Here is a 17,067-nt window from a genome sequence, read left to right on the forward strand (position 1 = left end):
GATATTGGAATTTGTGCAATTTCTGACCATAATCCAGTTACAGTAAGTCTCTACTTGGCTGGACAGAAAAGAGCCACTGTTTGGAGATTAAACAATAACATCTTAAATTACCCAAATATCAAAGATAAATTAAGCTATGAAATTAAAGAATACTTAATACATAATGATAATGGTGAGGTCTCACCAGGAACTCTCTGGGATGCTCTAAAAGCAGTTCTGAGAGGGAAAATAATTAGCATCTCATCCTACCAGAAAAAAGCTAGTCAACAGAAACTGAAGAGCTTAGAAGAAAAACTGTTAAAACTTCAACAGGAGCATTTCCAAAGTGTAAAGACCAAAAATAAGACTGAAATTATAAAATTAAAGAAAGAAATTGACGACATCAATACACTGGCGGTACAGAAAAAACTTGTTTTAATGAAACAAAAATATTATGAAGTAGGCAGCAAATCTTTGAAACTTCTATCTTATAAACTGAGAAAACAACAAGCAGAGAGAGCAATTTATAAAATAAAAAATCCTTCAAGTAAAAAAATTGAAACGGACCAGGAGAAAATTCAACAGTGTTTTCATGAATACTATAAAAATCTCTACTCAGAAACAAACCTAAATAATAGTGACCAAATAGATGCATTTTTAAAACATTTAGATTTGCCAACTCTAACAGTTGAGCAAAATGAAAAATTGCTTACAGCAATTACCAAAGAAGAAATTCAATTTGCAATCAGAAAACTAAAAAGCGGAAAAATGGCAGGAGCAGATGGGTTTAGTCCAGAATGATATAAAACGATGGAAACTCATCTAATTCCAACCTTATTAAAAACATTTAACTGGGTGATGGAGAAAAAAACGACTCCATTGTCTTGGAACGGAGCAATAATCTCAATAATCCCCAAAGAGGGAAAGGACAGACTGGATTGTGCTAACCACCGACCAGTTAGTGTTTTAAACATCGACTACAAACTATTCACTTCTATAATATCACGGAGATTGGAAACAATTCTCCCAATGCTGATACATAAGGACCAGACAGGATTCATTAAACAGAGACAGACACAGGACAGCATCAGGAAAGTACTAAACATAATTCATCAAGTTGTTCAACAAAAACAGGAGACTCTAGTGATCAGCCTGGATGCCGAGAAGGCATTTGACTCGGTGAGGTGGACCTTTTTATATAAAGTACTCGGCAAATCAATCATTGAGACAATTTCAGGGTTATATAACAAACCAACAGCCAGGATTAAAATCAATGGGGACCTCACTGAGACGATAACCTTAGAAAGAGGAACTCGGCAGGGATGTAACATGTCTGCCCTTTTATTTGCATTATACATTGAACCTCTTGGGCAGTGGATCAGGCAAAGAGCAGACATTAAAGGAGTAAAAGTTTCAGGAAAGGAACAAAAGCTTTCCTTATTCGCAGATGATCTACTATCAACTATATCTCAACCTACAAAAACTCTACCAATAATTATGGACTCCCTTAAAGATTTTGGCACTCTGTCAGGATATAAAATTAATGTAAACAAGACACAGGTTTTAAATTTAAACTACAGCCCTCCTCAAAATGTTAAAGATGAGTACAAATGGGAATGGCAGGCAGACTCAATTAAATATTTAGGCATTGCTTTGCACAAAGATTTTACAAAGATGTTTGAAATGAACTATGGACCACTTAACACTAAACTACAGTCAGATCTACAATGGTGGAATGCAATACCATTTTTAGACCTTCACTCACGGATTGACTCAATAAGAATGAATGTATTACCACGAATGTTATATTTATTTCAATGTTTACCATTTCCCATACCCCAAAAGCAGTTTGTAGAATGGGATAAGATGTTATCAAGATACATATGGAGAGGGAAAAAACCCAGAATTAAATATAAAACCTTACAATTAAAAACAGATCAGGGTGGCAGAAATCTTCCTTGTCTACAAGACTATTTCTGTGCTGCCCAGCTGAGGCCTCTTATCTGCATGTGCTCTCCAGTTTACTCGGCAGGATGGAAAGATCTAGAGCTGAAAACTTTTGAAAAAATGCCATTAAAAGCTTTATTAGCAGATATCAAGTTACAGGGGGAACTTCCTTTACAGGATGACCCCTTACTGAATATGATGATTAAAACCTGGAATGACACAGTTAAAAAATGCAACTTGATGGAAGACTCAGAAATTCTCAGATGGTGTGCGTACGACTCAGAGTTCACCCCCAACAAATATGATGGTAGATTTAAGTTATGGATTGCCAAAGGGCTAACTGATTTCAACTCATTTGTTCATAAGGGAGCATTTCAAACATTTGATACCCTAAAAAAAAAACACGGGTTAATTTCTGACGACTTCTTCAGATATCTACAGGTCCGGCACTATTTCAATCAAAAAATTAAAATATCCACAGATGACCCAAGGTTTCTTAAAACTTTTAAAACGTTAATAAAAGCAATATGCCCTACGAAAATAATTTCAAAGTTATACAATAGTATCTTGTCGCACAAGGGGGAGAACACGTACTATGTGAAGGAAAGATGGGAGCGAGAAGGACGGCTCACTATCACAGAGGAGGATTGGGAACAAATATGTCGGAAACAATGGGTCACAACAGGATCAAAAATTTGGCGTGAATTCTGTTGGAAAAGCATAATGAGGTTTTTTACTACACCCTCTCAAAAAAAATACCTAGGAAATAGTAAATGTTGGAGGTGCTTCCTCACATGTTCCTTTTTTATTTATTATTATTTTGTTTTTGTTTTTTTTGTTTTTCAATTAAAAAACTGAGAAAGCATGAACATTGTAACATGTTAAAACAATGTACAATATATCCTGTGCTTTTTCAATAAAAAATAAATTTGAAAAAAAGAAGTGTCTTCATTTCTGCAGCTGCATCCTGTTCTGTTCACATAGAGACAAAGAAGAGGTTCACAATGACAAAGATCTGTCTCCATATTATAACAGGGATTTATTCATTGTGTAGCTTGAAAACCTTTTTTTTTTTTTTAATCAGCTGAGTAAGATTGAAATGTGGTGGAAATTGATTAAGCGGCTAAGTAGGAGCTTTTTCCCCCTCATAAGGTCTCACAGACTCTACCATTATGTCTACCAGTGGTCCACCAAAATAAAAAATATTATTTGGTAATACTATCAGCATGCTACATTGTATTTTGTATAGCTCAGCACTGTTGTGGGTGTGAACCACATTACATGTTTTGTATCACTACGCCGGCTTCTTTAAAACAACCTTTTGCTTCATCATCTGGACAAAAACAAGCGGTAAGAGATGAACTTTCTCTCTGAACTGATGCTTTATTTAACCCATCTGGACGATCAGCATATATATATCGCCGAATCTTGACTGCAGAGGTGGTGCTGTGCGACACGGACTACATGTTACGTGATGCGGTGCATCACGTAACACATAGTCCGCTTTTTGTGAGAAAAAAGATCCAAATCGGAAAAAAAACAAGAATTAAGGACTAAAACCTGGTTAATATGTGTTGCTTTTGTAACTGACCATGGTATAAGCGGGTAAATGGCCTTCGAATTGTGCGTTTATTATTTTACTCGGACGGTTCAGGCTTCCACGGTGTGTGTTAAAAAGTAATAACCGCACACTTCGTCAGCCATTAACCCTTACATATACCATGGTCTGGTTGAATACTCGATTTTGATTGGCTGCTTGGTGTGCATTAAAACCTGATAACCGCATGTTGAAAAAAGAAGTTCCGGTCACCTAGCTGAAATGTTTTGTATCACTACGCCGGCTTCTTTAAAACAACCTTTTGCTTCATCATCTGGACAAAACAAGCGGTGAGAGATGAACTTTCTCTCTGAACTGATGCTTTAGTCAACCCATTGGGACGATCAGCATGTATATATCGCAGAATCTTGACTGCAGCGGTGGTGCTGTGCGACGCGGACTACATGTTACGTGATGCGGCGCATCACTTAACACATAGTCCGCTTTTTGTGAGAAAAAAGATCCAAATCTGAAAAAAATACAAGAATTAAGGACTAAAAACTGGTGTGGTATGTATTGCTTTTGTAACTGACCATGGTATAAGCGGGTTAATGACCTTCGAAGTGTGCGTTTTTTACTTTTTAATGCACTTCGCTTCGCGTCGGACTTTTCAAGGCTTCCACGGCGTGCGTTATAAAGTTTTTGATTCATAATCATTTAAGTATTTCATCAGGGTGGTAGTTGTCATAAGATAAATGACAAATTTATCCTTTTGAGATGAATAAAGATTATCTTAATACATTCTAAATAGTGCATCTGATGTCATAAATTCAATGATTGTTTTTGCAATGTGACTTTTACAAAAAAGAAGTCAATGTTTGCAATAACTAAATGAATATGATGCAATAAAGAAAAAGGCTTTCTTGATAATCAAACTAGAGCAGGGGTGGCGAACACGCGGCTCTCGAGCCGCATGCGGCTCACGGCCAATAAGCATGCGGCTCTTTGCGTCTCATCATATTTTTTATATACTGTGCTTCATTTCATAGTTTTTTCCCTTTTAAACCACTCTCAAATCCATCAGAGGGTATTCAAAATAAATAATAATTAAAGTAACTTGGCAGCTTGTGTGTTTGTTTTGATTCTGCTCCCGACACATAAGTGACGCCAATCATTTGCGCGGGTTACGCCCAATGCCGGAAAACATGGGTAAAGATTTGATGTGCGTGCAGACCGGTAACCTCATGTAAAGCCCTGCGCGGGACTATTTTCTTCATCCCGCTCCCGCCCGCGCCCGCTGACTTTCTGACCAATCCCGCCTGCTCCCGCAAAACACATGTGTTACACTCCCGCCCGCACCCGCAATATGTATGTCCACTCCCGCCCGCACCCGGAAAACTCATAGAATTTAGTCCCGCACAGTAATAGAGATGCATTGATTTGTATCGTCTCCCGTCCCGCAGGAAAAAAACACGTATTTGTATTGATATTATTAAAGAGATTCATGTCCCTCTTCCAGCCTCATCTTTTCATGCTTTCCTCTTTTGTGTAATGTGCAACTTAATTATTAAATATATTTTCCCAAATCCTGTTCGGTTAAAAGTGTGCGTGTGTGCGCGTGCAGACAGACGGCCTGAAGCTCGCACCCCCAACATCAGGTTACATGACAGAGGCCATTGGGCGTCTCTACCAGCTGCCTTCACGGAGCTTCAGTACATAAAAATCCAACAGCCGCACAGCCTAACGTAGTCCGCTAATATATATTCATGAGATATTCATGGCAGCACTGATCCCGCGGGGTTTTTTCTTGCCGCCCGCTCCCGGCCGCAGCACAATTCAAACCGCCCAATCCCGCGAGATTTGGGCAGGATTTGCAGCCCTCTACCCTCATGGTCAAAATGGCTTAAGTAACCCTTGTTCTATCTTAGATGACCCACCCTTACATTGACGTGTTCTCCCTACCATGACAAAGGTGGAAAGATTTCATGTAATCCATGGACACCAGTGAAAATCACAAATCATTGAAGGAAAAAGGTTTAGCGCTCTGTCTAGTAGGTCTAGACCAGTGTTTTTCAACCAGTGTGCCGTGGGAGATGGTCAAGTGTGCCGTGGGAAATTACCCTCATTAACTGATCCAAAAAAATTTACCATCTCCAGGATATCAGCTCTTTGTTCATCCAAAGATAAAACACTGAGTAGTTAGGAATATAAAAGATCATAAAATACTTTTTTCTTTGTGATCATTTGATTCTATTAAAGATATTTTGATAAGTATGACGGTACCGAAATTAGCCGTAGCATCAGCTGTTTTCTGAAAAGTCCCGCCTCTTTAACTGTCTCCACCAATCATTCTTGGAGGATTAATCACACGTCATCAGTCTGACCAATCAGAAATGGTTAAAGTATTCACTTCCTTGTTCTGATTCTGCTCATAAAGTCTCTCAGTTCTAACAAAAATGCCAGCTAAAGCTCGTCTTTAGCGGTGTAGCTTTCCACAGAATCCGGTATCAGACCATTGAACAAGTGAACAAAACAATGAAACTCAGAGACGCTAGTCTGTCTGGCGGTCGGCGGCTGTTTGTACTACATCTCCCATGATGCATTGGATTAAAGTGACAGAGTCTCTGCGCACAATGAGTCTTTCTTTGACGTCTTGAAACCCCAACGAATACACATAAAACAGTTTTTAAATCTTTTAACTTAACTTTTATAACATCTTCTAGAAAAAACAGCTGCAACTTTCAGCTTTTTCTGCCACAATTATCACAAAAATGCATGTGAGATTGCAGAGGGACTGTAGATCAATACAGATTATGAGTTTCTCCTTGCCGCAGGATTTTTGTCAAGGTTAAAGTGTGCCGTGGCTCAAAAAAGGTTGAAAAACACTGATCTACATGACTCAACTCCCAATGTTAAAGTGCCTACGATAGCACAAGGGTTAGGATGTTTCTGGAAGAATGGCAAGATTATTATTATGAGCTTTTGGAAGTAGTAAATTTGTTCATGGCAGAAAAAAAAAGTTGAAGCTTTTCGAAGTGCACATTAAAAACGGCCATCATCCCACTTTCCTTCTCTGCGGAGCTCACAGCAGAAAGCTGCAATCAGAATGAATAAAGTGTAGAACGTGACGCTGCTTGCTCAACGGAAACTTTACTTTGCGATTTGAGGACCTGCAGCAGAAACGACCACAGATCCTTTTTCTCATCGACCCTTCTAATGCAGAGACTGACTGCCTGATATCCCCGCTTGTCACTGATGAGGCAGCGAGCGAACCGGAGATGATTGAGCTGAAATCTCTTTGAAAGAAGGCCCTGTTACGTTTTGGAGAACAGAGAAATACCCGTGTGTAAAAAAGCTGCTCTCAAGCTGCTGTCGACGTTCTCCTCAACATATGTCTGTGAGTCCCTGTTTATTACCTTGAAACACGTGAAATCAAGGCATCGGCCCGTTCTGACCGACACTCACGTAAAGGAACCAATCAGAGAGGCTACAACTGAATATAAACCAGATCTGCAGAGGATTACTAGAAACAAGATCATCATCCATCACTGCAGCAAGGTAAGAAATTCTGAGATGTAGTTTAGAAAACACACCTGTCTGAGCATGTTTGTGTGAATATTTTAATATTCCATCAATTATCAGTTTTTCATACAAAGTCAATCACTAATTTTAAATTTAAAAAAGTTATAAAAGCTTTTTCTTTTTTTTACTGAAGGATAAAATTTAATTTGTGCTACACACATCTGAAATGTAATATATTTAATGTGTTTATTGTGAATATGAATGACTTAGACACCAGAAGGATGATCTGTCCAGATGTTTGTGTATTTGTTGATGAATTTGCTGCCAGTCCCTGTATGACGTCAAGGTGATATAAGAGTGACGCCAATGTTTGTTTACAAGTGGCTCTGTGATGCACAGACTCACGTTGAACTGTCATTACATAAATGCACGTGCATGAATGTTTGTAAACAAATGTATCAGATCATGGGGGGGGGGGTCTTCGTTGTTTAGTTGTATGTGGGTGTGGTTTGTTTGTAAACAAACAACAAATAATCAAGTCTGTCTGTTCATTTGCTTGTTGTTATGAGGCCCCGCTCCAGCAAACAGGTGAGGGTTGAGAGCTCATGACCCCTTCGAGGTCACCGCACGCGCTCTGCTGTCACCGCAGAGGGGGCGGGGTCTCTATACAAGCCGCTGCTCCCCGGGGCCTCGCGGCACAGTGCGCCCATGTCCTCACCTCTTCATCCGCACGCGGGTGCAGGCGCGCCGTGGGCCGAGCTGCGCTCTGAGAACGGTCTGGACAATGATGAAGACAATGACGATGAAGATCTGGAGGACGCAGTGGACGCGCAGCGCCTGCAGAGCTTCATGCGGTGCCGCAGAAGGGCCCGCTCGCTCCCCGCGTGCACCGGCGCGCTGCTGGACTCCGAGTGCGGTCGAAAGCGCGTAACGTTCGCAGACTCCATGGGGCTGACGCTGGCGCGCGTGAAGCACTTCAGTGCGCACGAGGACCCACAGATCCCGTCCAAGGTGCTGTCCCGCCACAAGAGCTTCCCGCTTCAGCAGCAAGACCTGCACGCGCTCAGCCAGAGCCTCCTGGACCCGGACCGCCTCGTGCCCTGCTTCCCGGAGCTGCGGGACGCAGAGCGCCGAGTCCGGACGCTGCGCGTGTGTCTGGAGAAGGTGGCGGTCACGCAGCTGGATGTGCGCGCGCAGATTCGGGTCCTTACGCCCGGAACCGTGTCAGAGGTTGGGCTTAGGTACACCTTCAACGACTGGCAGTCACACGTGGACGCGCAGGCTCTACCCGCGTGCGCTGAGGACCCGGACCTGTTGGGGCAACGGTTTTGCGTCACGGTCTACACCCCCCCCTTTCTGGAGTCCGGTGCCGCGGTGCACTTCGCCGTGTACCTGCGGGGGGAGGACGGCGAGTTCTGGGACAATAATGACGGCAGCAACTACACGCTCCGGTACCGCAGCGCGTGCGGCGACGCGCCCTTCACAAGCGCCGCGTTCGAGGCCACCTGAGGCGCGCGTCAGCGCTGCGTCATGATCGGCGCTTTCCTCTGCAGAACAGCAGAAGCAGACCTGTTGGCCCCAGGTTCTGGTTCCTATAATCGTGTAGCGCCACCTGCTGGCAGGAATGCAGACCATGAACAACTGTAACTGCAGTGGCCAGCAAGAATCATAGGAAACCAGGAATGTGCGACTAAGTCTGTAGAACCAACAAACACCGAAGCTACAAGGAAAACAACAACAAAAGCTGCAACTTCTGCTCTGAGTTTACTTGTTTACCAAAAAATTGTACCGATTGCATAAATTTCTTCCACATCTCACCTCTTTTATCCACATGGTATCATCAGAACCCCCAAACAAAGAGGCAGATGTTCTGAGAATGCTGTCAGATTCATGAGTTTTTGTTGCCTTTAGAGTTGCTCTTTGGTCACTTTCAGCTGCTGCAGATCCGACATGGATCGAACGTCTGCATCTGCTGATGATGGATAAAGGAACGTGTTTTCCTGTGTTTTGAATGTCCTGGAGATCAGCCTCTTCATCCTTTGAAACATGGCAAAAAGTGAAACCCTGGCCTTAGTGAATGTTCTGAGCCAAAGAGCGACTGCAGGGTCAATTAGAAAACATAAAAAATGAAATCTTTCTAACCTGAAACACGTCTGTGCTTTTGTTTCGTGTGCTTTTCTCCAGTTGACATGGGAATGTCTGACATTTTCCGTGTGACCTGAACATTTACAGAACGATTTTTATTTTAATTGAATTGAATAAAAACAGTTAAAGACGTCATGTTTTGAATGTTTTATCCATTTCTAGTGCACTAAAATCATAACTGAGTGTGTTTGACCTTAGAGAGTGGATCGTTCAGCTCCTGTGAGGCTTCGATTCTTTCTGGGCAAAGTTCCTGACCCCTGGTGAAAAAGTCTGATTGTTGACCATAAACTGTCTGGGGTCAAAAATGTTTGTTGAATCAACTGATTCTGTGTATTTAGAGCTTCATTTGTGTATTATTGACCACAGATTTTTGCCATGGGTGGAGTCATAGAGGTTGAGGGGTAAACTGGACAACTTAATAACTTCTGGCTTCATTCTTAACCATTCAGCATCTTATGGGTAACGACAGAGTTTATCATCCACTGTATTAATGGTTGAATGTCTGATTATGTAGTTTATGTAGTGATCATTGAAAGGCAAAGAGCATAAACGTTTTAAAGGTTCAAATGTGCAGATATGCCAGACAAAAATGAAGTTCTTGTAAAGAAAAGGTTTTCTTTAATAAAAATATCAGATATAAATTAGTGTTAGACAATGGCTGATGTCGCTTTTAGAACAACATAAATGAAAATTGTTCACTTTATTCCATTTAAAACAGCTTTTTTTATGAGGCGTGGGGCATGACAGTGGGGGCCATTTTCAATCAATAGTGGTGAGCTGGGGGACATAAGTGAAATCTGCTGGAAACTGTACTGAGCAGAGGTGGTCAAACGATTCCTCAAAGCTGTGAGTCAGTTGCATGAAGCCCAATCCGTCTTGAGAAAATGGTGATGAATAAACCAACAACGTAAAATCTGCAAACAACCATGTGCTCTACAGGACAGACCATAATGGGGAAAAAAAAGTACTTTTTTAGCTCTACAATGCTGCGTTCATTCCGAACGCAATTCGCCTTTTACATTAGCGTTGCTGCCCCTCTTTTGCCGTGCTCTCCATAAAGGGGATGCCCCAGTCTGTTGTGGGAACAGCTACTGCACCAAAATTAACTTAAAAGTTGACAACTTGTACAGTATTTTCAGTGTAAAATGCTATCTATGTCTATGTTTAATCATTCAAAAACTACAAAGTAAAAGTACACAAATCTCTGCGAGGTCACAGTGCAGGACGTGGAGAACAAGTATATACCAGTCACGGTCTGGAATTATGCATCAAGTCACTTTATTCAACTTCAGAGTGGACTACTTCTAATAAATCTAAAGTCTAAAATACTATGTTTATGTACTAATAATTCAAAATCTACATAGTAAGAGTGCACAAATCTTTGTGAAGAGATAGCTTTTCCTGTGTGTTAATATTATTGTTGTAGTAATACATAATTAGAACAGATCGGGTGTTTTATTGTGAAAGCAGCGACAGTCGTGTTCCCGGCTCTGCGGTAAACTGTGTGATTGGTGGGAGCATGACATTTCTGAAGCGCGGCTGGCTTAACCACCGCTGAGCGAACGGCGGCCCTGCTCTTTAGGCAGGCATGGAGAAGCACATGCTCCTGGACTGACTGAGACTGCTGCCATAGTGGGCTTGGATCCTCCGGGCGGGTACCGCGGACCCGGCAGGACGGCTGGTTCAGACGGTGGCGTCTCTGTCTTCCTCCCAATCGAGGAGACACTCGGGCCGGCTCAGGTCAAAATAACCGCTCCAGAAGGCCGGAGTTTTCCTCCACCAGGAATCCAGCGCACAGCAGGGACGGCAGTATGGATCTCTGATGGCAGTAAGAATGTGCGCTCAGAGTGGTTAAACACACATGTGCAGTGATGTATGTTTCAGAGGATATTCCATTGGGGGTTCTGCGTGTCGGTAAATGACGTTGATCATTTGTTGACAGACAGCGTTCCTGTGGGGTCTTTAAAAGTCTTAAAAGCCTTAAATTAGAAAATTTGGTAATAAAAAGTATTTAAAAAGGCTTATATTTAGACATTTATATAACTGGGTCTTAAAAATAGAGCTCATTAAAACTTATCTGGTCTAAAGTTGTGTTTTTTAACCATGATTATGTCAGAGGTATCGGACAACCCAAGGAGGAGCACAGTGAGGGTAAGGTAAATGCAGTTTATTGAAGCTCAGGTGGTAACGGAGCCATGATACTGCCAGATGCACAGGGGAGTCTGTAACAGAAACACAAGAGAGTTATTGTTTGTCAGGTTCTACGAACAATACTCAGGCGGGAGCACTCCACCTCCTGGAAACAGCCTCTTGTGTGGAGAGGCACACAGGAGACAGCGTTGTGGGGAATGGGGAGCAACAGAGAATCCGTGAAAATCCAGTCCAGGGTCATGCACAAAATTTTTTTTCCAAAATCCAAAGTAAGGCAAAAATGACATATTTAAAAATCCAAATAAAACCTCAGAATGACGGGATAGCAGAGTGGATTTACAACACAACACACAGCAATGGAACAGTGAGAGCTCTGCTGGGAAAAACATTTGAAATAAACTGGTAGAATGTTGCTAAAGTGTTAATATTAGCATATGAGCTAGTATAACCTTTATTTGAAGTATCAACAAGAAGGTCCTAGTATAAATGTCCGCACAGCTTTTTTCTGTGGTTTGCAGCTGTCACAGGAGAGGACTGAGACTCTGACTCAACAAGGTGGTCTTTTGGCCTGAACCAATGGCAGTGTTGGGATGGAGGTTTTGCCTCATGCTCAACATGTCAACACGGCACTTTTTCCATTTGTGGTCAGGCAGCTCCACATCCCTCCTTATGCTGCGGACAAAGTTCAGAAATCTGGAAGCCGTCCTGTTGACAAATCTGACCTCCAATGTTTGTTCTGTCAACACTGAGATGAAACTCTGTAAGCAGATAAAAGTAGCCAAACAGACTAAATTGGGAATGTTGAAAGCACGAGCAGCTGATTTGGGAACGGGCGGTTGGACATAAAGAGCAACATCTGGACCAGAGGTTTAGCTGTCAGCACAGATAAGCTTCACTCCAATGTTTCAACAGACCAGAACACGCTCAGGTTTACATTTTAATAACATCATTTAGACTTCAGATTCAAAGACTCTCATTCATCCAGGTGATGTCTTGAAGTTGAGTTATTGCATCTGAACCTAAAGTCTTCTTTCTTTAAACTCATCCAAGTGGCTTCATCAGTTTTATAGAAAGAGGACCTGAAGTCCATCTGCTATTACTCAACATCAGGACACAATAGACCAGAGGACTGCAACCACAGCCTCCAGAGCCACATGGGGCTCTTCTAACTCTCCATAAAAGGACTTTTTGGCTGTATAGAAAAATACAGTATAAACACGAATTCATTTCTGTCAGAGATACAAGAAAAAAATGTTTCCACTGACAGTGTAGAACTGAAAAGCAGACACTTCTACTGACTAAACAATGAACAGAAATGAAGACAACTGTGGGTGAATAACATGAACCTGGAGGACAGAACACGACCAAAATCTCTACTGAACAACTGAAGTAAACAGCAGAATCCTCACAGAAACAGTGTGATAACATTCAATATTATTAATATGTTCAGCAGTCTGGGGATAAATGTCGTAGGAAATCTGGATCAAACCTGTTTCATGTTAATTATGCCTGCAACACATTGTGCCAACATAAACAGCCTTAAGTCTTCCACGTCTGTGATAAAGTGAATCAACTCATGTTGACAATAATTTGTTTACAAAAAGAAATGACAATTGTGTCACTTTAACCTACAGTAGCTGAGTATTTATCTATTAGTGGTTTGTTTTAAAACTTTACTTAATTTTCGCATTGTTTCAAGGACTAAAAAAAAAGGTTTTGCTGCCTTTTCCTGAATTAGAGCCGCTGTTCCTCTAAAATCCTGCGCACGTCCTTGGTGTCTATTTCAATAAAAATATGTATTATTTAGTTTGCGTTTCCATGGTTATGTACAATTGCATTTTAGTTTTATCTTTAACATTTGGATGTTTTAACCCTTGTGCTATCTTAGATGACCCCACCCTTGGGACAGCTGTTTGACCACCGGGGGACAGTCTATCAGCTGTCCCCAACTTACCCCCTTCCTCATATAACCTCATAATAGGGTGAGGGGCTGGGGGGCTTAGCCTGCGATGAGCCTTGGGGGGGGGATTACTAGGCAGTGGCCCCCCTCCTAAGGTTGCCGTATGGAGTGGGCCCCCCCTCTTTCGGTTTTATTTGCACCTTAGACATGTAGGGCCCTTGGTAGGGGGGGTGCTTGGACATCACTGCCAGCAAGCAGCGGATGTCCTCCTAGCACCCTACCCGCCAATTTTAACCACACTTTAGACATTTAGGGCCCCTTGGTGGGGAGGATGAGGGGACGTCACTGTGAGTAATCAGGAGATGTCCCCTTAGTGCCCTACCCGCCAATTTTAACTGCACCCCCCTTAGTACACACACCCCTCCCCCCTCAATATATACATCCCAACATAAACACACACACATGCACACACACACCCTCTCAAACACACATACACGCACACACATTTTGCAAGAAAGGTGGGACCTGGGTCCATCTGTCCCCTGCCTCTTCCCTGGTGGGGGGTACGGGCCCCTTTGCAACGGCGGCCGTGTCCCCGGGGTGCCGGCTTCCTGGGCCCGGCGGTGCTCTCTCCGCGCGGTGGGGGGGTTCACATTACATCTGAGCCGGGGGTGTCTGGTCCCTGGGGGGTGGGTTCTGGCCCTTGCTCCTGAGTGCTGGGCCCCGCCAAATTTCCAACTGTGGCCGAGCCTGGTCGGGCCATATTTACAACACCCCTTGTGGGCCCTCTTTTTTTTCCCCGGGGTTCCCCCCTCCTGGGCGGGGGCGGCGGGCCCCCTGCCTCGCTCCTCCCTGGACCAACCGTGGGCCGGGCGGATGGCTGCCTGGAGTGCGGAGCGGGTATCCCTTGGGAGGTCCTGGCTCGTACCTGGGGTTGGGGCGGGGGGATGCCCGGAACTCCTGGGTGGTGGTGGGGTGCTCGTTTGGGGCTGTGGGCGTCCTTCTCCGGTGGGGCCCCGCGTTGGGTTCTCCCGGCGCGGCGGGGGGGCTGCTCTCCTGGTTGGGCTGGGGCGGCGCTCTCTTTCCCTCCGTGCCTCCCTGGCCTCTGGCTCTGGGGGCCTTGCGGCGGCCCTGCTGGCCCTGGCCTGGGTGGTGGGCTTGGTCGCCCGGGCGGCGGTTGTTCCCTGCCGGTTCCCGTGTGGCGTTGGGGGGATTCCGGCTGCCGCTGCTGCTGCGGTGGGGGTCTTGGGGTGGGGATGGCTGGGCACTCTCCCTCCTTCTTTTCACGTTCCACCATCCATTTTAGAAGAACATAAACACTCACCTGAGCACTGGTGTTAGCTCACCTTTGCACTAACAGTTTGCATGACTGAATGACTGAAATATTTCACACTAGTCTGTTTTAAGGCATAAGTATGCGTGTGAACACTATCTGTTTTGTCTACATGTTGACATGTGGACTTTTTTGCAGCTAGCAGGTGTGTTTATAACATTTGAGTGTGTGTGTGGTCGGGCCCCGCCCTTTTTGTACTGCATTTGAACCTTACCATAATGATTAACAACCAGTAAACTTGCTGCTGTATGCTGCTTCATGGTCTTATCCCCCTTCCCCTCCTATTATCACCCCCCTACCCCCCCTCTCTCTAGCGTCCCTCTCTCTTCTTCCCCTCTTTCCTTTTCCGTCCGGTCCAACACCAAAGATTTTCAGACATGATTGAAATTAATAAAGTTTGGCCTCAATTACAAAAGGGGTTTATTCAGACATACCTTTGGTTTGTCTGAAGATTAATAACCCCTCTTGTTAAAGCAAAATATGTCCAACACAAGAGGCCCTCAGCTCTCATCTGTCTGCCAAGCTGTTGGACAGGACAAGTTTAAAAAAAAAAAAAAAAAAAAAGATGACCCCACCCTTCCATTGATGTGTTCTCCCTACCATGACAAAGGTGGATAAAGGTGGAAAGATTTCATGTAATCCATGGACACCAGTGAAGATCACAAATCATTGAAGAAAAAAGGTTCAGAGCACTGTCTAGTGGGTCTAGATGACCCCACTCCCAATGTTAAAGTGCCTAGGATAGCACAAGGGTTACAACACATCTTTTAAGATACTGAAAAGGTTTATGAAAAATCAACAAAAATAAATAAAATACATATATAATAATGAAGGTCTTCATCAACAGAACCCTAATTACACACAAAAATGTGAATAAAATCATTTGAAACAATAAAGAACCTACACAAAACAACCTTTTTGCAACACTCAAGGCACTCTAAAAATCATAAAGCAACACTTTTACGTGAGTTTGTTCCACACATCTTGAGCTGGAGCCAGGACAGTTCACTATAGGAAGCTTATAACCCATCCAGTTGGTCTGCATTCACTCCAATATGCAGCAGAACAACTGCACAAAAAAAGTTAAATAAACATTTCCAGCTGAGTGTTGGATTTTTTCCCCTGATGTCTTTACTGATGATGAATTAGCACAAATGTTTGATGCTAATGTAAACTTCCCTTCCCTCCATTTTTACATCCATCCATCCATCCATCCATTCATCTATTTTCTGAACCCAGTGGATCCCTTTAAGGGTCATGGGGCCACTGGAACCCGCCCAGCTACTGTTGGGTGAGGGGTCACCAGTTTGTTGCTGAGACACACACTCACACGTTTACACCAAGGGCCGTTTAGAAACACTAGGCAAACCGATAAGCAGGAAGCTGGAGCGCCCAGAGGGAACCAGGCAAGCATGAGGGGGACATTCAAACTGTTGGGCAGCTGTGGAGCAGCTGTAGGGCGGTCGACCCCTGATCGGAAGTTTGCAGGTTTGATTCCTGCCTTGCCCAGCCATGCGTTGAAGTGTCCTTGGCTCTGGTGGATGGTTGGAGCCAGTGTTTGGCAGTGGAGCCGCCATCAGTGTGTGAATGGGACTGTGACTGTAAAGTGCTTTACAAGTATCATTTAGAGAAAAGACCCAGCAGGGATTTGAACCACAGCCTTCTTATTGCGAGGTGAAAATGCTATCTCATGCAAAGTCAACTTTGAGCTTTGAGTGTATTATATGTTCATTCCTCACAAAAACAACCCCATAGCGGTGTTTTGATCCAGTCACGCATTTCAGAGCATTCATCTAATAACCTGCGCTGCACCAGCCTTTTTCAAAAAAATAATTCTTTAGTGTGCCAAAGGTAATATATGATCATATCCAAGGATATTTTTTACTCTGAAAGGCTTAAGAAAACCATGATATGGACGCTTCAAACCACAGCCATTTCTGCCGTCTGATGGCTTATGTTCATTCCTGGACACAAACACAAAAAGATTTTTTTATTTGATTTTTTTATTTGAAATGGTTTATTTCAAGCAATTAAGTAGAAATAATACACAACAGCAATATAAACATCAGTTATACATTCATACAGTAACTAATCAAACTTAGGATAATTAGACATCAAACTTTATTTATAAAATAGCACTTCTCATGCATGTTGCGCAGCTCGAAGCGCTTTAACATTAAAAACAGAAAACACACAACATTACAGTAATCCAAGAAGAAGAGTTTTTATTAGAAAAGGAAACAAATGTTTTATTGGTTCATTAACACAATAACATATATCAACCAATAAAATTAAGAAGTGAAGTACTTAAATTTATATTTTAATAATTGTGGATTAGCATCTACCCTGAACTTACTTGGGTAGTTAATCTATTAAAGTAACCCACACATGCATGAGGAGAACATCCAAGCTCCTCACAGGAAAGGCCCAGCTGGGAACTGAACCAAGACATTCTGGCTGTAAGGCAAGAGCGCTAACCACTGCACCACCATGGAGTCCCCTATTTGACTGATAAGCTCATTCTTCTCCAAGAGTTCTGGTACATCCCCAGTC

General features: G+C 43.0%; 1 protein-coding gene across 1 annotated transcript; it reads left to right on the forward strand.

Annotated features, from left to right (window-relative positions):
* Window positions 1-7,597: 7,597 nt before the first annotated feature.
* On the forward strand, window positions 7,598-9,265 carry ppp1r3g (protein phosphatase 1 regulatory subunit 3G). Its single transcript, XM_011488638.2, has one exon. The coding sequence runs from the start codon at window positions 7,694-7,696 to the stop codon at window positions 8,492-8,494; it is 801 nt and encodes a 266-aa protein (XP_011486940.1). The 5' UTR covers window positions 7,598-7,693; the 3' UTR covers window positions 8,495-9,265.
* The last annotated feature ends 7,802 nt before the right edge of the window (window positions 9,266-17,067 follow it).

This window comes from Oryzias latipes, chromosome 20, assembly GCF_002234675.1.
Source record: "Oryzias latipes chromosome 20, ASM223467v1".
Lineage (NCBI taxonomy): Eukaryota > Metazoa > Chordata > Actinopteri > Beloniformes > Adrianichthyidae > Oryzias > Oryzias latipes.

Coding starts and splice junctions, on each gene's coding strand:
- ppp1r3g (XM_011488638.2), top strand. CDS start 7,694: ATGTCCTCACCTCTTCATCCGCACGCGGGTGCAGGCGCGCCGTGGGCC.